Source organism: Argiope bruennichi, chromosome 6 (genome assembly GCF_947563725.1).
Source record: "Argiope bruennichi chromosome 6, qqArgBrue1.1, whole genome shotgun sequence".
Classification (NCBI taxonomy): Eukaryota; Metazoa; Arthropoda; class Arachnida; order Araneae; family Araneidae; genus Argiope; species Argiope bruennichi.
The window spans coordinates 135,729,692-135,750,272 of NC_079156.1; the positions used below are offsets into that span (position 1 = coordinate 135,729,692).

The 20,581-nt window shown below is 26.8% G+C and overlaps 2 protein-coding genes across 2 annotated transcripts in view; one reads left to right on the forward strand and one right to left on the reverse strand.

Moving 5' to 3' along the window:
* Positions 1–197: 197 nt before the first annotated feature.
* Positions 198–15,486, reverse strand: LOC129973092 (terminal nucleotidyltransferase 4B-like). The gene is made up of 11 exons (XM_056087475.1): positions 15,120–15,486; positions 12,669–12,792; positions 12,234–12,280; positions 11,917–12,034; positions 10,475–10,570; positions 3,928–4,068; positions 3,538–3,721; positions 2,417–2,525; positions 1,612–1,737; positions 1,084–1,166; positions 198–265 (listed from the first exon to the last, which is right to left on the reverse strand). The coding sequence occupies exons 1-10, from the start codon at positions 15,329–15,331 to the stop codon at positions 1,088–1,090; spliced, it is 1,236 nt and encodes a 411-aa protein (XP_055943450.1). The 5' UTR covers positions 15,332–15,486; the 3' UTR covers positions 198–265; positions 1,084–1,087.
* Positions 15,487–15,709: 223 nt separating this feature from the next.
* The window catches only part of LOC129971641 (protein HGV2-like), a 33,944-nt gene continuing 29,072 nt past the window's right edge, over positions 15,710–20,581 (forward strand). The window contains exons 1-2 of the mRNA XM_056085593.1: positions 15,710–15,928; positions 19,833–20,059. Coding sequence (XP_055941568.1) covers positions 15,852–15,928; positions 19,833–20,059 — 304 coding nt within the window. The 5' untranslated portion in view covers positions 15,710–15,851. The remainder of the gene's footprint in view (positions 15,929–19,832; positions 20,060–20,581) is intronic.

The following is a 20,581-nucleotide window of genomic DNA, read 5'->3' on the forward strand; positions in this document are numbered from 1 at the left end:
ATTATGCTTAATTCCTTTTCTCCTTTTTTTAATTTTGGATTTTCATACTATATTTTAAACTAATATCATTTAGTTCACACGTATTTCAGTAGTCAACAATGGAATTTACTTGTTGTACTTTCGATAACTATAATAATAATAATAATAAAAAAAAAACCTGGATCATTTTTTAATGACAGAAAATAAATACATTTCAGTAAAGACGAAAAAACTTTATTTAAATTAAGTATTTACAAAAAATTAAAATAATATTGTCTTGAATTACCTGTAAAAGAAAAGAAACATCAAAATCAGAAATGCGAGAATATATATTGCCATAATTATATATATTTCTCATAAATTATTTCTATTTTATTCACTTAATAATTTATGTATTTACAAATTTGTAGTGGCCATTTAAAATAGCCCAATTTGTAAAATTCACCAATATTTTTTTTAACTAACAACCAAAGAATATTTATAGAAAAATTGACCTTAATATAAAGACAAATGATTAATTATTTAAATATAGAAGCTTATTTCTAATAATCCTTGAATTCCAATCATCTTAATTTCTTCTAATTCTTCCTTGGACTAGTAAAAATGCATAAATCAAAATATTTTCGCTTACTAATTGCATTTATTACTGGAAAACTTAAACTATTTCATCAAAAATCTAACAACTGTAGACTTCATACATAAAATTCAATTGCTATACTTAATTTTATTTTAAATGTAAACTTTCAAGCATTTTAAAACATATCTGTCAAATCTTAATCAAATTATTAAATTAAAATATTGATTTTATGGGTTCTAAAATACTTTATTTTTTGATATAAAAAATAAAAATAATTAAAATACAAAAAGTACTTTCATTAAATTAAAACTTGGGAACCAATAAGTATTGAAAATTCAAAAAACAATATTTATAGTCAAATCTAAGATACTTTGACTTCTATGATTAACTGCTGGAATTTTTAAAATTTATTTTCATTACTTTAAATTGCAAGCATTTAAGAACCAAACATCTTCAGTTCAATCATTTGTCTTTCTACTTATATCTTTTTTTAATGATAACATAATATTTTTTTAAATAATAATTACCAATTTATCCAAACTTTTTCTTTTTATGGAAATTTTTTGAACTTGCAATGGAAGTAGATGCAGATTCTACAGATTGATTCTCACTGTAATTTTTTAAAGCAATGAAAAGTTAATGCAATCTAACATTTCATGCAATACATAACACCAATTAAAATCTTTAAATAATAATGATATCCTATGTCTATTTTTGAATATTTAATAATTAGTGTCTTTTGGAAGTGAATTATAATAAAATTCCATGGGAATTTAATTCAAAATAAGTTACATTAAAAAAAAGAACAATAACAAAGAAAGAGTTGTAGACAGATTAGATTACATTAATGTACTGCTTGTTTTGGACAGAATTTAAATCTGACTCATGGTTAAATGAGAAGAACAGCATCTCATTTCTAAAATTTGATTCAACAACAAGATATGAAGGTTTTATAGATTAAAATGAATATAGATTTATATACATCATAAATATTTGGTAGAATAAAACACGTTCTTAATTTCAAAGCAGCATTTAGAATATAAAAATATACTTACTTTAATTTATCTATTAATTTAGATAATCTTTTCATAATTTTTGAATGATTATTTAGCATTGTTTCACGATTTCTCAAAACTTCAGGATCAACTTTAAGTATAAGATGCAAGAAACTTTTCACAGGACTAAAAAAAGACAAAGATATTTAAAGATTTATATTAAAAGAAATTCATTAAATTAATAGTATAAGGGTTATAAATAATTATTCAAAAGACAGATAAAAAAAAACTTGAACTGATTTTAATGTCTAAAAAAATAAGAATAACCATGAATAATTTTCCAAATAATGTAAAATGGTTTTTCAAAAAATTTCATTTAGGCATCATTAAATTTATGTAAAAGAATATTGAAATTTTAATTATTATAAAAAACTGAATAAGAAATGTAGTAATTTTTAAAATAAATATAAACAAATGAACCAAATGTTATTGTAAATATCATTAATAAAGAAATATAATACAAACAATGCCTTAAAAGAACACTAGATGGTCTCTTAGATACGTACATGCTTTAAAAAGATTAGTGTATTTCAAGCCAGACAAAATAATAGAAAATTTACAGAAGAGGAACAAATTGTGTTATAAAAGCATCAATTAAATTACAGTAATTATTGTAATAATTTCTCTGCACCATGCATTTAATTTAATGCTCTATGGTAACTTTTAACTTTCTTACAAATTTTTCAGATATTCTGTAATTTAAAATGCAATAGGCCTTTCTTGGGGAATGTAATAATGTTAATATAGAATATACAGATTAAAGCAATGCTTCAACAGTCTATACACAAAGCAAAGAAAAACTTACGTTTTTGTGGCTATGCTTTCAGTCACAGCTTTAGAGAGTGTATAAAATGCATTTTGAAAAGACATCTTTAATAAATTCATTAAATATGTTCCTTTAGCAACATCATGACCTATTAAAAAAAAAACATGAAAGGAACACAATAAAAATTAAAACTATCAAATTCATATATAAAGTGCATTTAATAAAGAACATAAACTTAAAAAAGAAATTTGGTTTCCAAACATTTTATAACTAACACTGTTAATAAAAGTGAATATGGTTGGAACATGGAGCATATGAGCAAGATCTATAGTGTGATTTTTAAAAGAATTTTAATTAATTACAAATTGTCCATGACACTTCAAACAATTAATTACAATTCAAAATAGTACATTAAAATTCTTTTAATAGGTTGTTCAAGGGATTGCTCCAAAATGATATATTAAATAGAATGATTATTGAATGTGTAATATACTACAAAGAGATTTCATTGCGTTTTTAGAGCAATTTCTCTCATGTTTGATATATTTCTTTAGGGCTGTAAATCCATCTAGCTATATTCTTATTTTCCGTAGACTGAAACAATCTGTGTATTCTTCTCATACTTACCAGGTATAACTAAAATAAATTCTTCAGCATCTAAAACCCTAAAAATGAAATTTTGTATGTTTTTTTAAATGTAAAAAGTATGGTACAGTATGTGCTTCATACTGCCCCTTCTGGATAACTATTTTGATAAAAGGCAATGCATGTAGTTGAAGAGAGGGAGGGGGAGAGCTCATTAGTCCTTATCTTAATATGTGTTGAAACCCCTAGATCTATTTAACCCAAGATTTCTGCTCTTTTGTAGGTTTCCTTTTTTCATACATCTGATAAATATGCTTTTGAGACCACAATTTAGAATTATCCTATTCAAAGTGTGAGGAAGCAAATAAAAACTAAGCTTTCTTTGCACCTCTCAAAATAATTAAGCCCTTTTTAAAGTACTTAAAAGTGATTCTCAAATTTAAGCACTTTTCATGATATTACACACCCTGATCTAGAAATTTCATATTTGAAAAAAAGTTAAAGTCTTCTATAGACCAAATTATTTTCTGAATTTACCAAAAAATTGTACTGGAAATAAGATTAAAAGTTTTTACCTGACACTAAAGGATCTTCAACACTTAAAAAATGTCCACCACCTCTTCTAGGCTTATAAAGTCCACCAGATTGAAAATGTATAGAAACTTTGTCATAATTAAAGTTAATGCCATAATGTTCAAAGAATTCAAGTAATGCAGCACCAAAATTTGCAGATGGTTCAAAATTTGGCTTGTGATAGCCCTAAAAATAAAAGAAATATTTGCTTTAATATTTAACAGTTTGCAAAATATATTCATTCTTTATCTCCATTGAAATCTATAAAAAGATGTATCGGTTTTCAATCTCTTTTATAACGCAGGATTTTTAGACAGGAAAAAGGATAACCAATTATAAAGTAAGCGAAACTAACTCATTGTTAATGAGAACACTAAAACATATTTATTTACCTGCAAAAAACTAACTATCAGCAAAGTCAGGCAGTAAGAACTCATTCCACCATTATATACTTCATTAAGTCCTCTATGCACTAGAAACTGTTTTAGAATTAAGACTAATTTCGGTAAGGCTGGGTGTTGTTTCATCATTTTCTAGAAAGATAAAAAGATTAAACATGTATTAAATTTTCTCTTGTACTGAAACCATAACAATAAAAAAAACTACAGTCAGAGACAATGCTTACAGACAATATCCAATTAAATAGTTCTCAAAATGATCCAAATATAATTTAAAGTAATCAATATATAATTTTTAATCTAATAAAATCTAGTAAGTAATCTAATAAAATTTAGTTTTAAGAATTTGTAATCAGGAATACACTGGTACAATAATTCTATATTTGATGAAACTGACTTCATTTCATGGTGCTCTCTGTACAATACAAAGAAACATATTAATATATATTACAGCAAAACAATTATTCTAAGAATAATGGATACATGGAAACTATGATCAGATACCTTCAGAATTAAATAAGAGAAGACAATAAAAGAGTGACCATCATTTCTACAGTTTGAATTTTCCTGAATTTTTCAGGTTCTTTTTAAGGAAATTTCATAGACATTATTCAGATGTATCTATCATCCTTTGATTGATTTGGCTTATTCTTTTCTTCATTTATTGAACAATATGTTCTTAACTGTATGTGAAAAATTGTTCTACTCTTCTAACTAAAACCAATGTAAAATAAAATGTTATGCTCAGAAAATAAAATAACATTTCCACATACTGAATTTCAGATAATCTTCAATTATGCAAAATATGCTTCAATTATCCAAAACACTTCCTATTTTTTATAAATATATTAATCAGCAGTAGAAGATGCATGCCTACCTACACCGAATTTTAGGCAACCTGTCATATCTCAGAATTATTTGGCAGATTTACTTACAAAAGATTCAGTACAAAAACACATGCATATTGGCAGAGTGCTTGAGAATGAAATGATTTTTTTTTTATTTTATTCCCCTAACTATAATGTTAACCAACACACAAATCAAAATTAACAAGAATTCTACTAACAGGGGGAAAAAAATATATTTTACAAATGAAATCACTACATTAAAATACATCATTAAATCAAAATACAAAAAATTATTCAACAATACCACAATAGTATTAAGTTTTAACCCATCAACAATAATATTGGCTGAATGTTTAACTCATAACATACAGAAAAAAAAAGAAGAAAAAAGTGGAAAATTGTCTTTATCAACAATTGTTTTCCTTTATCATATATATATATATATATATAAACTAATTTGAAAAAAGATAGTATGAATGAATTTTGTAAATTTTTGTGGCAATTGGTTTCATATACATCAAAATGTATAAGAAAAATGTTGGCCTTTTTTTTTTTTTTTTTGAGGAAATTACAAGAAAAATGTGCACCTATAGAATATCAAACCAATTAATTTTTTTCATTTAATATTATTTTAAAATTAGAAAGCAATTTGTTGAATGTATGGAAAATTTTAAACAACCACAAAATTAAAAAGAAAATATTAGCAATAATGTCCATTCTATGTCATCATTATGAAGAAGTTAATAACAGATTAAAAGAGTTGCATTCATAATATTTAAAAGAAAGCAAAGAAAGAGAGTGAGAGAGAGAATGTTTTTAGAAAATATTAGCAATCACGTTTCATGCTTCATAAATCAACCAAAAGATTTTTGAAACATGGAAAAAAAATTATTGTAAAATACTTATTTAACTACAATAAACTGTTTCAAAATGACAAATCCAGTTCAATATAATCCTGAATGTTGATATAAAGTTCATAATTTCGGTTTCAAAACATGTGGTATGATTAAGTTTTCAATTATGATGCAAAAATAAAAACATTTTTGCTAATTTTGTCGATAACTTGACATCTTAAAACAAACAAAAGCTTTCTAGCAAAATATTATATATTTATCCAATAAATTAGATATGGTGGTTATTCTTCCTTTTCCTATGCAGCTCCAAATGCAATTTAGCCAATTATTTACTCTAACTAAACTGTCTTTTTACTAATGCTAAACTAATCTCAATTGTGATTAGACCTAAAAATGATGAATTAATGAATTATAATACTGTCTGTATAAAACTGCTACTGTTTGGAGCAATACTGCTATTCAAAATTATCTGTTTATAAAAAATTCAGTCAATCAAGTAGCTCTTTTAACTCATCCAAATTCAAAAGTTCAACTTTCACTTGTAGTTGATGTATCTAATACAGGTAAAGTGGGAATTTTACAACAAATGGTATCAAAAAATACTTTCTCACATGTACTCCCCCCTCCCCCCCCAACAAATCCAGTGGTATTGAGATACAATATTGCAATCACGAATTACTTGCTGTTCACTTTTCTGCAAAGTATTTTTCCAATATGTTGGAAGATCATGATTTCAATAATATCATCATAGATATAAAAAAACCTCTTAAGTTTGCTATCCAACAAAAAGCTTTTAGGACATCACCTTGGAAGTAATGACATTTGGAATTTATATCTTAGTTTAATACCGATATCATCTGGGGGCACGGCAGTGCCCCCTGCCAAGTCGAGCAAAAACAAGCGGCACGGCCGTACCATCCTTTTCTCGAAGCAGTTTAAGCCATTTTCGACCCCTTATAACTTCGTTGTGAATAAAACTAGAAGCCTGAATTTTCAGTAACCAAGCAGGCATTATATAAACACTGTATATTTCAAATTTCATTAAATTTGAACCAGTAGTTTAAGAATTATAACTAGTCAAAGTTCGTAAATTTTGTCACTGACTGACTGACTGACCGATCATCAAAACTCTAAGGCACTTCTAGCAGACATAGAAGCTTCAAATTTAGAATACAATTAGTGTTTAGTGTATAAATCAAGGAAAAACTAAAATATGCGGGAAATAATGGACGGATCGATAAATTTCTCGCAGTTTAGATCATTATCCATTTTGTCGGCAAATTCGTCGCCAAGTTTGTCACCAAGCTCTGGGATCACTGGCTCGGCATCCGACAGCATCCAATACAGATTACTGTAAAACGGTCTTTCTTATGATGACACTATTCGCGCTGGGAAGCAAAATTACAGGTTTGTAACAATATCTAATTTGAAATAATTCAATTTGAATATGTGGATGCTGCAAACGCAATGGGTGACTATCAAAGAATCAATCTGGTAGAAGAAGAGCAAACTGATCTTCAAAGTATGATCGCAAAACTTAATGCCGATCAAAAAAGAGTCTTCGATATGATCACAAATAAAATGGACACAACTGATAACAACGCTGACGTTTTACACTGTTTTGTCAGTGGAACTGGTGGCATTGGAAAGAGTTTTTTAATAAAAATTTTGAAAGCTTGGGTTAAGACGTATTTAAACAAAAAAGTGGCAATTAGTGCTCCAACAGGAATAGCTGCATTCAATGTGAATGGATTGACTATACATAGACTATTGCAGCTGCCTGTAGAACACAAGCAAACACCGAAGTACAAGCCACTTTCTGATGAAGTGCTACAAGTTCTGAGGTCAGATTTGAAAGAAGTAGTGTTGTTTATCATAGATGAAGTGTCGATGATATCCAATGCTACTTTAACATATATTCATTTACGATATTCATTACGACGATCAGAATGGGTGGTTTGGAAAAAAACTTCTTGTATTTTTTGAAGATCTCTTACAGCTTCCGCCAGTAAGAGAAAAGTCACCTTTTGAAAAACTATCACCTGCTGAAACTAACAAGTTGTTAGGTGCCCTCAGTATACCGAATCTGTGGATTGAACTGGTTATATACGATGAGCTTACAATTAACATGCGACAGCTCAATGATTCTGACTTTGTTGAAATGCTAAATAGAATAAGATTAAGTGTGACTACACAAAAAGACCATGACTTACTCTCGACTAGATTAATAACTCCCAAATCCAATTCAAATGAAAACAGATTAATTGAAATAATTGAACACCTCTCGAAACTTCCTGATGATACCGTTTGCTTATTACCTACAAAAAACATGTGTCAACAATTAAATACTGCACTGCTTAAATCTCTTCCACATCCCGAAATAAAACTTACAGCTGTAGATAGCATAGATTGCCCCAGATACCTAACAAAAAGAGCTCATGAATGCATAAAAAAATACGAAGACGATGCTTCTATGACTGTAGGCTTCGAAGAGAACATAATTATAAAAATAGGAGCAAAAGTCAAGTTAAGGCGAAATATTGACGCAAGTCTTCGTTTTGTTAATGGTTCTATTGGTATAGTGCAAAGAGTAAATGTTGATCCGGAAAATACAAAAATAATTAAGAAAATATACATTACATTTAATAAAGAACATGTTTACGAGCTTAGTCAGGTCAAAAATAAATTTGAAATTATTAATAGAGCTTATGTTCATTGCGAACAGTTTCCCATATGTATAGCCTATGCTATAATTATACACAAAAGTCAGGGCCTAAGTCTAAATAATGCACTGATGGATATCAGTTCTGCAGTATTCACATCCGGTCAAGCTTACGTGGCACTTTCAAGAGTTACAAGTCTGGACGGCTTACATCTAATTAATATCGACTTTGGAAGTATTAAAGCGCAGGAATCCTCAATTTGTGAATACAACAGACTAAGAATCATTTACCATCCAGACTTGTCAGAAATTGTAACATCAAAGCTTACGAGAAATCCCATAGAGCACACTTTGGCACATTTAGTTTTGAGCAGACTAACCTATAATATATATATAGCTAATGCTGTAAATTCATCTGAATGTTGTTAGGAAGGGACTGCACAGAATTTTATAAATGGTGCATCCTTGTTAAAACCCAAAGTCAATTGCCATGTTAAATCCTAAAAGGTGATTTTCCATGAACTTTTGCACGATTTAGACATATACATATAGATGTTGTAGGTCCCTTACCTCTCTACAAAGGATACAAACACTAATTTAACTGCAGCCAATCAAATCACTAGCTGACCAGAAGCTCCTCCCATGATGGATCAAATGGTTCACATTTTGTGCAGACTTTCTTTCCTTAGCACGATTTCATGCTTTGGAGCCCCGGAAATCATAATTACTGATCAAGACAGAAACTTCGAAAGTGATCATTTCCATTCCCTTGCCTACTTTTTAGGAATTGCCAAAATTTACACAGCTGTGTACAATTCCAAAGTGAATGGTGTGGTACAATTTTCACAACCAACTTAAGAATTGCATAAAATGCTACCTGGGCTCAACTGAACATTGAGCATAAATAACAGTTACGAATGACTTTATTAGATATCCATACAACATTCAAGGACGATATTAGAGCTTCATCAGCTGAGCTAATTTATGGATCTAGCTCAGATAGCTTCTACAGGCAATTAGTGTTAAAACTAAGACATCAGAATTTCTAGATCTTTTGCAACAATACTTACGAGACTTGAAGAATGTTGTTGATCCAATCACTCTGTCACATTGTTAAGATAGAATATGTCAATTCTTCTCATGTGTTTTTCTGCCAAGACACTGTATACTTTTCACTGCATGACCTAATGAAGGACCCTTTAAAGTGCTCAAGAGAGAAAATGTCTACATGATGCAAATAAAAGATAAGTCCACATGGATTTCCATCAATAGGCTGAAACCAGATTGGTGCTTAATGGAGCATACTGCCTCTATTCCAGGGTGTAAAAACATTACCTCTATTCCATCAAATATGTACGAAAAGAGCGTTTACTCATGCCTACCATTGTCCCTTGGATTGGGGGAGGGGAAAGAGTATAGTGGCAATGTGTTAAAACTGATTGTATCAAGCTATTTTTTTTTTCGTTCGTGTCACACAAGTTGTTATTTATTATTATTTCTGCGTATATTATTAAGATGAATCTGACAATATTTATGCACATATTCTTTTAAATTCCAAACTGTTTTTAGTCAACAAATTTTTTCCTTTACATAATGTTTCATTTCGATCAGTACTGAAGTCAGAAACTATTCATTTTTCATATTTCCAAAGCTGCACAATGATCAGAACACTTATATGAAAACTAATAATTAAATTTATATCAAATCATATGGTAATTTACTAATAGAAAAAAAAGAAAGAAAGAAAGTGTGTGTGTGGGGGGGGGCTCTCAATTGTACCATGAAGCAAGAATAATAAATTGTGACAGAGAATCACAATCTAGTGACATTCTTACCATTTGGAAATGTTATCACCTATCTTTCCAATTCAATATAAATATATATATATATAAATAATGAAAGAAGTTTAGCATTCTATAACTAATTATTATTCCTTTTCACATTTATTATTTATAGATATTTCAAAAAAACCTCACCAGAACAAAAAAATGGCTAGATATCAAAAGAGCATAACACATTTCTTTGGCTTTTATAATATAAAAAGATTGTACAGTTTGAAATTTTTTTATATAAAATAAATAATTACCTAATTTGATGCTTCCATTAACATTTTTATAATTTATCAAATTTTTAACATCTTTAATAATTAATCTTAAATAATTCTAATTTATACTCACTTTAACAAGTTTCGCACTTTCCACACCATTTGACATGTTAAAACTTATATCAACTCTAATACCAGATGGTGAATGGACAAGTCTTATAATAGGTACCTAAAAATAGTGGTAAAATCATTAAAATATTAAAAATGCTTAAACAATAACTATATATACAAGAGATTTCATAAATATTAAATGATAAAGTGAAACAGCTGTTTGCAAATAGGGTGTATTTTATTTACTATTCTAATAATTTATATTTTTCACAATGTATTTACAGTAATGTAAGGAAAACACTATTTTCTTATCATTGATATTTTCTTAGGAAAATGCAATTTTTTAAAAACATACATAAACAGTTAAATGGTCATAAAAAGGCCATTTACCTCTAATTTTCAAAAAAAATATATATATGCTGTTTTTAGATTTATTATTTATATATTTATATATAGCACTTAATTTACTTTTATTTCTTCAACTTTTCATAAGCCATTATGCTAAGCAAGAAACTTTCTTATTAGCATCTTATAGTTTAAAGAGTAGTCAATGGATTTCAATACCAGTGTACTGCTACATTGGCTCTTATAGTGAAACTTAGCACTATAAAAATATGAAAGATTTATTCTTTTTTTCTGAATTATCAATAGGTAGGTGAATTTGGAATATAATGCCTTCAAAGTAGAAATAGTTTTGCTAATTTTTGTTATACGTATTTTTTATACTTTGATCATTTGTAAGAAATATCTTATGAATTATACTCTAACTGCAAGTCAAAAATATGGGATTAACATATTTGTTGTTATCATTACACAACATTTTTTTTATCAGTAATTTTAAGAAGAAAAGAGTAGTGTATGAAATTTAGTTAAAAAAAAAAAAATTACATTTCTTTAATGAATTTTTCAGACAATTATGGCTCTAAAGATGATGAAAAAGAAGAATGCTCTCAGCATGAAATTAGGTATATCTGAATTAAACAAAGGTTTTGATGATAATTCAAAATTTTGGAATCATTAAGAATCAACATATTTTTTTTCTGAAGCAAACAAAACTTCAAATTTGATAGATTATTGTATTAGAAAGTATCGAATTTTTATTTTGTAATTCAGATTGAAACTAATTTACAAATAACAAAACAATTATTTATAAAATTAACTGAAATAAAATAAAAACGATTTTTTATAAGATCCATTTATATTTAGAAATAAATTTAAATATATAAGTAGATCTTATAAAAAATAAAAATGTAAGCATTAAATATCTAGGGCTAGCACATTAAATATCTAGGACACGCACGCACACCATACAGTTGAAAATGTTTCTAAAACTGTTAAAAATATTTATAAAAAATTGCTCTAAATTTATAACTAATAAATATATATCACATATACACACTAATAATTATTTTAAAAAAGAAATTCATTCAATAAAAAAAAAACAGATAAATCTAGCTAACTTACTGTAGCATTAGCAATAATATTTATGTCACTATCCAAAATTCCATTATTTTCTAAAGCTTGACTAAGTGTACTCAAAGGCAAACTTTTCCATTCTCCAAAGATAACCATATCAATGTCACTAAAAAATAAATAAGATAAGATAAATCATTCATATAAATAAGAGAATTCCAGAAATTTTATTTAAAAGCCCAAATCTCTTTTAACCAAATATGATACTGCTCAAATAGATCAATACTTTTTACTTTTCTTCGACAATGATTGACTAAATGATCTTCCTGAAATTTGCAGACTATTTATAAACAGCATGAAAAGCTTACCTTGAGGATAAATATAAACCAGTTCTGAAACTTCCAAATATTTCAACCTGAAATTAAAAGAGACACACATTGATAAACAAGAAATACTTATCAAAATTAATTCTTAAAAAGAAATGTTGAAAGCAAAATCAATGCTCCCTCACTAAAAATTAATCAGCCTTATAAGATCAATTAAAATGCTTTAAAAAAAATCAAAACGTATTCACAATAAGCATATATCAATTTTATAAGACAGTATTTGAAGAAAATATATTTAATTAAAAGGAAGTTTAATATATTTAAATTTAATTACAGAAATATTAAGAAAAACAGACAATATCAAATGATATATTAAAAGTAAGAAAGTGATGAAATCTCATAAAACATATATCATGAAAGTATTTAACAAATTGTCTAGTAAAATTATCACAAAATTTTTAGTGTTTAGTGTCTTACTTGGGCTTGAGGCCACAATGAATGTACAACTCTTGTAATGTGCTCAATAACTTTTAATCGAAGCTCAGTCTCTTGTTCTTTAGGACACATGGTTCCATAAAAATCATTAATTTCTTCATGAAGTCTAAAAATGGATGATAAAATTGAATCTCAAATTAGTATTAATTTTCAAAATAAAGAGATGCAAATACAACAAATACAGTTGCATCTATGATAAAACTAATGGCTAATAAACTTTCAAATGTTATTAAAATAAATTTACTAATATCTTGAATTTTAACTAAAATTCATATATAAAACCATCTAAATAAATATATGAATTATATAATATCTAAAGTCACAAATTAACATATTCATAGTCACATACATAGTATATTTTCAACTGGGCTCTTAAACCCGTGATCTTGAAGTCAAAACTATATAAGGAATATTACAGTTTTTATAAATATTTACTTAAAAAGGCAATACAATTTAAAAATAATAATATATGTAAATAATATAGTAAATCATAAACAAAACAAATGCTTTTTTTTTTTTTTTTGGTTAAGAATGAACTGTACAATCAGGAAAATGTAAAGCTATGTATTATCAGATCGCAGAAAGAGGATTCAAAGTTGAGTATTATTCTATTGTGAGATCCAAACACAAAATTGTTAAATTTTAATGCCAACAATCATGCCATTGGCTGTGATCCTGTTAACAAAATAATGTCCAAAACAGAAATACAACTCAAAGAATTTGTTTCTGTATTTGAAAATATATTACAAAGAAAATTTATAATCTCAGTCAATGAACCCACAATGTTATATTGGCTTAAGTACAATGTTTAGAATGATATACTCTTATTTTCTTATTTTATTCGCATGAGAAGTGCTAATGTTAATATCATATGTGGTAAGTACAGTAAAATTATAGATTGCTAGTAAAAAAAAATCGCATGCTATAACTGAAACCGGTATCCCCCTCCTCATGACCTCTGCTGTTGCATAAAGGTAATTAAATGACAATCACAAACAGCACCCAAACAATAACTATAATTGAGTTCTAATGGCCATCAGCAGCCATGATACAGTTCCTCCCATAAAATGCTTGTTCTGTCATTGGAATGGAAGCAATTTGACCCTACACTATACTATATTAGCCAAGGAAGCAAGAACCAACCAACATATTGGAACATTTTCATCTATATTTTTGGGATACACTTTTTGCAAATTTTTAATTACTACCATCTAAAATTAGAAAAACAATAACTAATAAATGTCAAAGGAAGAAATTTATAACTTCTTATAAAATTATCTCCAAAGATGATTATTAAATGCTCGTCAATAGATGGAGCAGGTGGCATTTAATTGCAATTTGTGAATACTAACAAAAAATGAGATGGCAATTATAAAAAAAAAGCAATTTCTTTCTGCAATTACTAATAAAAGCAACAGATATATAAATTTCTACAGATGTATTTGATAATAATTTTTTAAAAGATAATACTTCCATACTGTACATTCAATTAATTCCATTTTTTTTTCTTAGCTGTCTATTTAATTTTACAGCTATTTATTTATTAAGGTTTTAATCATTTCCATTATATCTCTCAAGTTTAAATCAAACTGTAACAGTGACTGTTATTCTATCAAATTTATCTTTGATAGAAAACAGTAGCATTTATACTGGAATAAAATATCTCATTTTGAAATTGAATATCTAACATTTTATGTAATAAAAATAAGAGAATGTTTAAAATTAGGCACAAAGCAAATACAAAAGTTTTTACAATGTAAAATCACACAATATCAGCAAGGAAAAAATAAATAAATAAAACATTAAAAAAAGAGTAGATATTTTTTTCCTCGAGACTGAACAAGGAACTTTTACTCCGTTACCAGTTTGCATCATAAGGTATGTATATAATTAAATGCATTTATTATTTTACAAGAAAGTTAATAAATCAGCTGATCAGCATTTGTTACTATTTTTTCAGCATTGACTATATTTTATCATAAAATAATAATCACTTTAATCAAATTTACATCTTGCTTTGAAGATACATGAAGACATATTTTGAGAATAGATCTTGTAAATTTTATCTTGGTAAGATAAAAAAACCAGTGCATGAACCGAAAATGTACCATGTATTTCCAAAACATAGCAATGTGAAGGGTGCTTGATGTGCAATGGCAAATTTAAATTCCATAACAATCATATGCAAAACAGATATTTAATGGAATGGTATCTTAAACATATGAACCTAAACCCAGACATCTATCAATAAGCCACATAACCCTTAAAAATATATCAGACCAACCAAATTTGTATGTTTATTACGAAAGATATCGAATCCGTTTAATTAATTGTAACAATCACAAATGGAAAAGCAAAGTCATAATTTTTAGCAAAATTTTAAAAATAAGTGAATTTACATATATAAAGTGAGCTATTAGTTTTTAAACTTACCCTATTAATCCAAAGGAATATTTGGATGCTCTTTTCCAAGGAGCATCTGAACTAGAAACATTACAACACGCTCTCAATATATTCTTATCATTTCTCTGCTGTCCAAAATCACTTCTTTCTCTGAAATTAGTATCAACAGTATCTGAAACTTGTTCATTAACAGATACGAAGGGGATATAAGATTCTGATGAAAAATGAGGCATTTCTTCCATTTCTGTATAATTTTGGTTTAAATTTTCTTACGTTGCGCTTTTAAACGAGAAACTTGCTACTTTGATCAGGAAGAAATCACAGGAAGAATATTGATATCACAATCGCAACTCTGTATAATAGACACTTAAAAACACCAATGATGAAAGACAAACACAAGGATTGCGCAATATTTCATAATTGGAAGATTTTTCGTAACTACTATATTTTGTAACAATGATTAATTTAAAAGTTAATATAATCCTTTTGCATAACATTTTTTTTTTGAAGTCATACTGATGAAAGTATTTTTAATGCATTTTAATCATGCACAAAATATTTTTTTAAAAATCAACCGGTATTTTTTTTAGCTTAACTGTAACCAATTTTAATATGCGGGTTTTCACTTAAAATCAAAAGTTTGTGACGAGTTTTTGTAAGCGCTTATTCGTATATTTTGTTCTTTGTATTTAAGCATAAATTTACAATTTTTCATTTAAAGTTTTGATCTTTTTGTTGTTTGCATTCTGACCCAAAATTACCATGGAAGAATCAAAGGAAGTAAAAGATGAGACTAAGCCTGTGGATGAATCTCCATCCCGCTCAAAAGATTTAAGCAAGTATGATTCTCAATTATATTCATTTTTCTTTGCAACATTGTTCATTAGGTTTTCATTGATACGCATTATCATTCATTTTTGTTCTGAGCTTTATCAATGAAATACGAAAATGTATTTGAAACTATAGATATATTGGTAATTGTGGTTTTTGTAAATTATGTTTTAGGTTTTAGATAAATTATAACTATAAAAATGTTAATAATTTTAAAATTTAGCGCGTCATTGGAATAATCTGGGGTTAGTTTAAAAAAATATATATTTCAGAACAATTTTGCCGATTCCTTATGCTTATTCCCATTCGTAACCATATCATGCCAATTTTACTATAATTTCATTAAAATTGCACTTGCAGCAATGTTCATCTACTTTATAATTCTTTAAAATGTAAGATTAGTTTATTTATTTAATGAAAACTAAAAATCTGTGTAACCAGTAACTGATAATTAGAACTTCCAAAAAATAAACATGTTTATTAAAATATATATTTATTCAAAATTAGCCCGTGGGATGCATTAATTCCTATATGATTACAAAATTTTTGTTTAAAGGATTATTCTCAAACACACAATTTCCAATCTATATTATTTTAGGCTTTGAATAGCTTTTCTTTCTTAATATTAGAATATTTATATTTCCTACTCATTGTCCTATATTAAAAACTTCTAACCAACTTTTCTATTATTTTTTTACTTTATTTTATATTTAGGGACAGTTTTGGACAGTGGAATAAAATAGATTATTTTCAATATGTAATAAATTTCTATTAATGTTAATTGAGTTTTTCTCTTATTTATTTTATTGATAAATGTGGCAGTATGTGATGAGGGAGAATTGGTATGCACAAGGATAGAACCTGGGACCTTGTGGTTCGCAGCCCAGTAACATGACCACAATACAAAAGCAATTGCCCGTGTAGGATAGCTGTTAACTGGCTTATAAGCTTTCGCCACGGTGTGATTAGTCAATATTTTGTTAGTGATCTGAAAAACTTAATATTTATAAAGTCTGTCTTTTCCTTTATTAGATTTGCATGTTTCATCATTTATTTTTAATCTTTTATAGTAATTATTATACTACTTTATTTGTGAAAATTCTTATTTCATTAAAGGATTTATACAATAGAAATACTCCCAGATCATTCCCTATCAAACATAAAATATACAGACTCAGTGTTTATTTTTTTTTTAAAGCTTGCATGATCATATTATGTATACATAACAAAAATTAACTTTTATGAACATTTTGCATCACATTAACATCAGCACATATTAAAAGATAAAGTTAATTCTAATTGCATACTAAACTTAGCAAAGTGTAATTTTCAACATGTATCTGTAATGAATAAATATTAAACGGAAACATATTATACATTGAAATGAAATAATTATGAAATGTGCTATTTTCTAAAAAAAATAATTAAAATAAGTTTTTTATAGTCTTTAAAATATCTATGATTAATTCAATGATTTAGTTTTATTTAAGGCAAACATGGTTTATATATATACAGGTTGCTCACTTTAATAACAACCCAACTTGTAATTCCTAAATAGTTAGTATTAAGCATGTATATATAATTGAAAAAATGATCATAGTGAATTAAGAATCCCATTTTATGCAATAGTCAATACTTGTTCTGAAGTTTAAATTTTTTTATAGACCCTTTGTATTTTGAGTCGCATTAAATAAAATATCACTGTGATACTAATATTTTAAATAAAAGATAATTCCATGTTTTTGCAATTAAAATGTATGAAGTTATGAAAATTTTTATGTCACTATTCTATAAAAATATGCAATTTTAGATTTCCATATCAGATTATCTTGTAGAAAATAGAGCAATCAGCATTCAGAATTTCCCCAACGCTGATAAGTCTGAAATAATATGGTCCTAAAATATTATATTCAAAGCTTTATAACTTGATCAGATTTGAAGTTAAAACATTTGATTGTCAACATTATCTTATGATAGGAGCAAAGTATTGAGTAAAATTTAGAATTAATAACTATTTTCAGAAGTATATTTATTGACTGAAATAAAGTATTTTTAGCATCATTTAAATCCTTATGATTCTAAACCTGAAGACTTAATTTTATTATGAATGAGGTAAATTGTTAATGAATATGACTATCAAAATTTGAAGTTTAAAAATTTTATGGAAGAAGCCATTAAAAAAAACCAAGTTATATAAAATATTTGATTGAAAATTTTAGCATGCATTAATCTTGATGAACCAGCTAGTCATCAAAGATGGTTATTAGATAACATAATATAAATATTTTAAAAGAAAAGGGAAATATTTTTAATCACTAATATATGTATTTTTTAAATATATGTACATTGATATATTGGTTATTATCTTGAAAGATGCCATATATATATATATATATATATATATATATATATATATATATAAATTTTTTTCTTTTTAATCTTTCCTAAATATCATTTGTTTGAGTAATGGTTTCAAAGGATAAATAGATTATTATTGATGTTTATTCATCAATATTTAGGCAGCTGTATATATTGAAATAATATTTCCATTTACCTGACATTTAGATATTTTTTTTAAGAATTGCTTCATTATTTTCAATTCATAAACAATAACTTTAGAAATTTGTATATAATTTACAGCTATCATCTTTTCGAGCAGTATAAATTTGACATGAGTAGACAAAATTTTATCGATATATTTTAAAAATCATTAATATTGCTTTTTATTGTGAATATTTAATTAAATGTATAATATTGAATATAATACAAGTTCTACATATATTTAATCATGAATTAACAGAGCACACTGAGGAATGCCTATAAGCATAAAGAGATAATTTTAATTTATTTCAAGTGGGAAGATAAAGAAATTATTGTTCAACAACAGTTAGACTGCCATGAAGGATATTTTTTTTTTTATATAATTTGTATAGCAATCATCAAAATAAGAATTTTTTCAATAATTCATTAAATGGTGGGCAGTTCAATTAAAAATAATCATAAGTATGGTTATCTTTTTTTCTAAAATTTGCCCATGAAGTTTTATTTTTCTCTATGTGTCACAATATTCATTGTATATTGATTTGATTCTGTTACAGTATTGTGATGTTTTTCATTCATGTTTGATACATGTAATGTTTCTTGGGCTATTTATATCTGCATTTATCACTCCCTTCCCCTTTATTGGATTATTTTCCATTATTTGTGATAATTTTTTTTAATTACTAAAATAGGTCAAAATTTCCTAAAACTGCTCTATGGCCTATAAAAATCTTTAGTGTTTCACATATTCTTGGTAATTCCTTATCGAATTTGAACTTATGAGATTAAAGATATGTCTTAAATGCATACTATTAATTTCGCATGAATGCAAAGAATTATTTAAATCGCGATTTTAGTAGAAATAATACACAATTTCATAGTCTAAGCAAACTTGATATTAAAAATTTTAGATTAAGATATTCCATATTATTGACAGGCATATTTTAACTAAAATATGATTAACTAATTATCCAGTAATTAAGATAATATAAACAACCATACTATGGATACAAGTGTGTGTACTCTCATAATCACTAAGTCCATATAACTGAATTACTGTATTAATAAATCTTTTTAAGTATTAAATCATTCTTATATTAAGTATTTACAATTAATATCTGTATTGTTTCAATTGGAAATATTAATGTTAATTAATTCAGACATCTAATTATGTATCTGATGGATGACTTGGTGCATCTTTGCTTGTGACTTCTTTGTCTCTCTCTTTTGATTTGATTTCTATGTAGCTTGACTTTCATAGAGATTGCAATGTTTTCTTATATTTCGGCTCTTGGATCACAATACAATTGATAAGTTTATTGGCTTATTATTTTAGATATACTTTTTGAACAATTTATTTTCTCCATTTAGAACACTTCCAGAGGAAGCATTTAATAACTTCTTGCAAGGTAAACGACATATACTTGTTCAAGACTACCTACATGCTGTTCAAAGTTTGTCTACTGCCTGTGAGCTGTACACTCAACATTTTGGAGAATTAGCTTTGGAATGTGGTGAAGTTCATTTCTTATATGGAAAGGCATTATTCCGTTTATCCCAGCAACAGGCTGGCATTCTAGGTGGTGCTTTAAATGAAGGTATCATTCTTTAATTTCCAATTTTTAGCATTTTTTAAAGTACAGTCATCAATATAGTTTAGGGATTTAATAACTTTACTTGTTATTAACCAGAGTTATAAAATGTGTCTTTGCATAGCCATAAATATTTAGTTTTAAGATTGGTGAATGATCATTTTAATAACGAAATTTGTGGGGGAAAAAATTAAAGTTACTAATATCAATAACTAAATCTGTTAATGCCCCACATCCTTCTTATAAGAAAGTTGTCTTTTATTACTGTGACCAAATCAAACACTTTTTTCTTGACTTGTGTGAAAAGACAATATGTATTCCAAACTTCTATATAATTTGACTTTTTTTTTTTTTTTTTTTTTTTTTGAGAATATAACTATTTAGTAGCCATATTAAGTTAAAATATCATTTTGACTTGCTATCAAAATCTGGTTGTATCCAAAGCTAAATTTTTTTCTGAAGTAATGAATGGAATTTGAAAATAATTATATATTTTTGATATTTTATATTTTAAAAATATTTTATCTA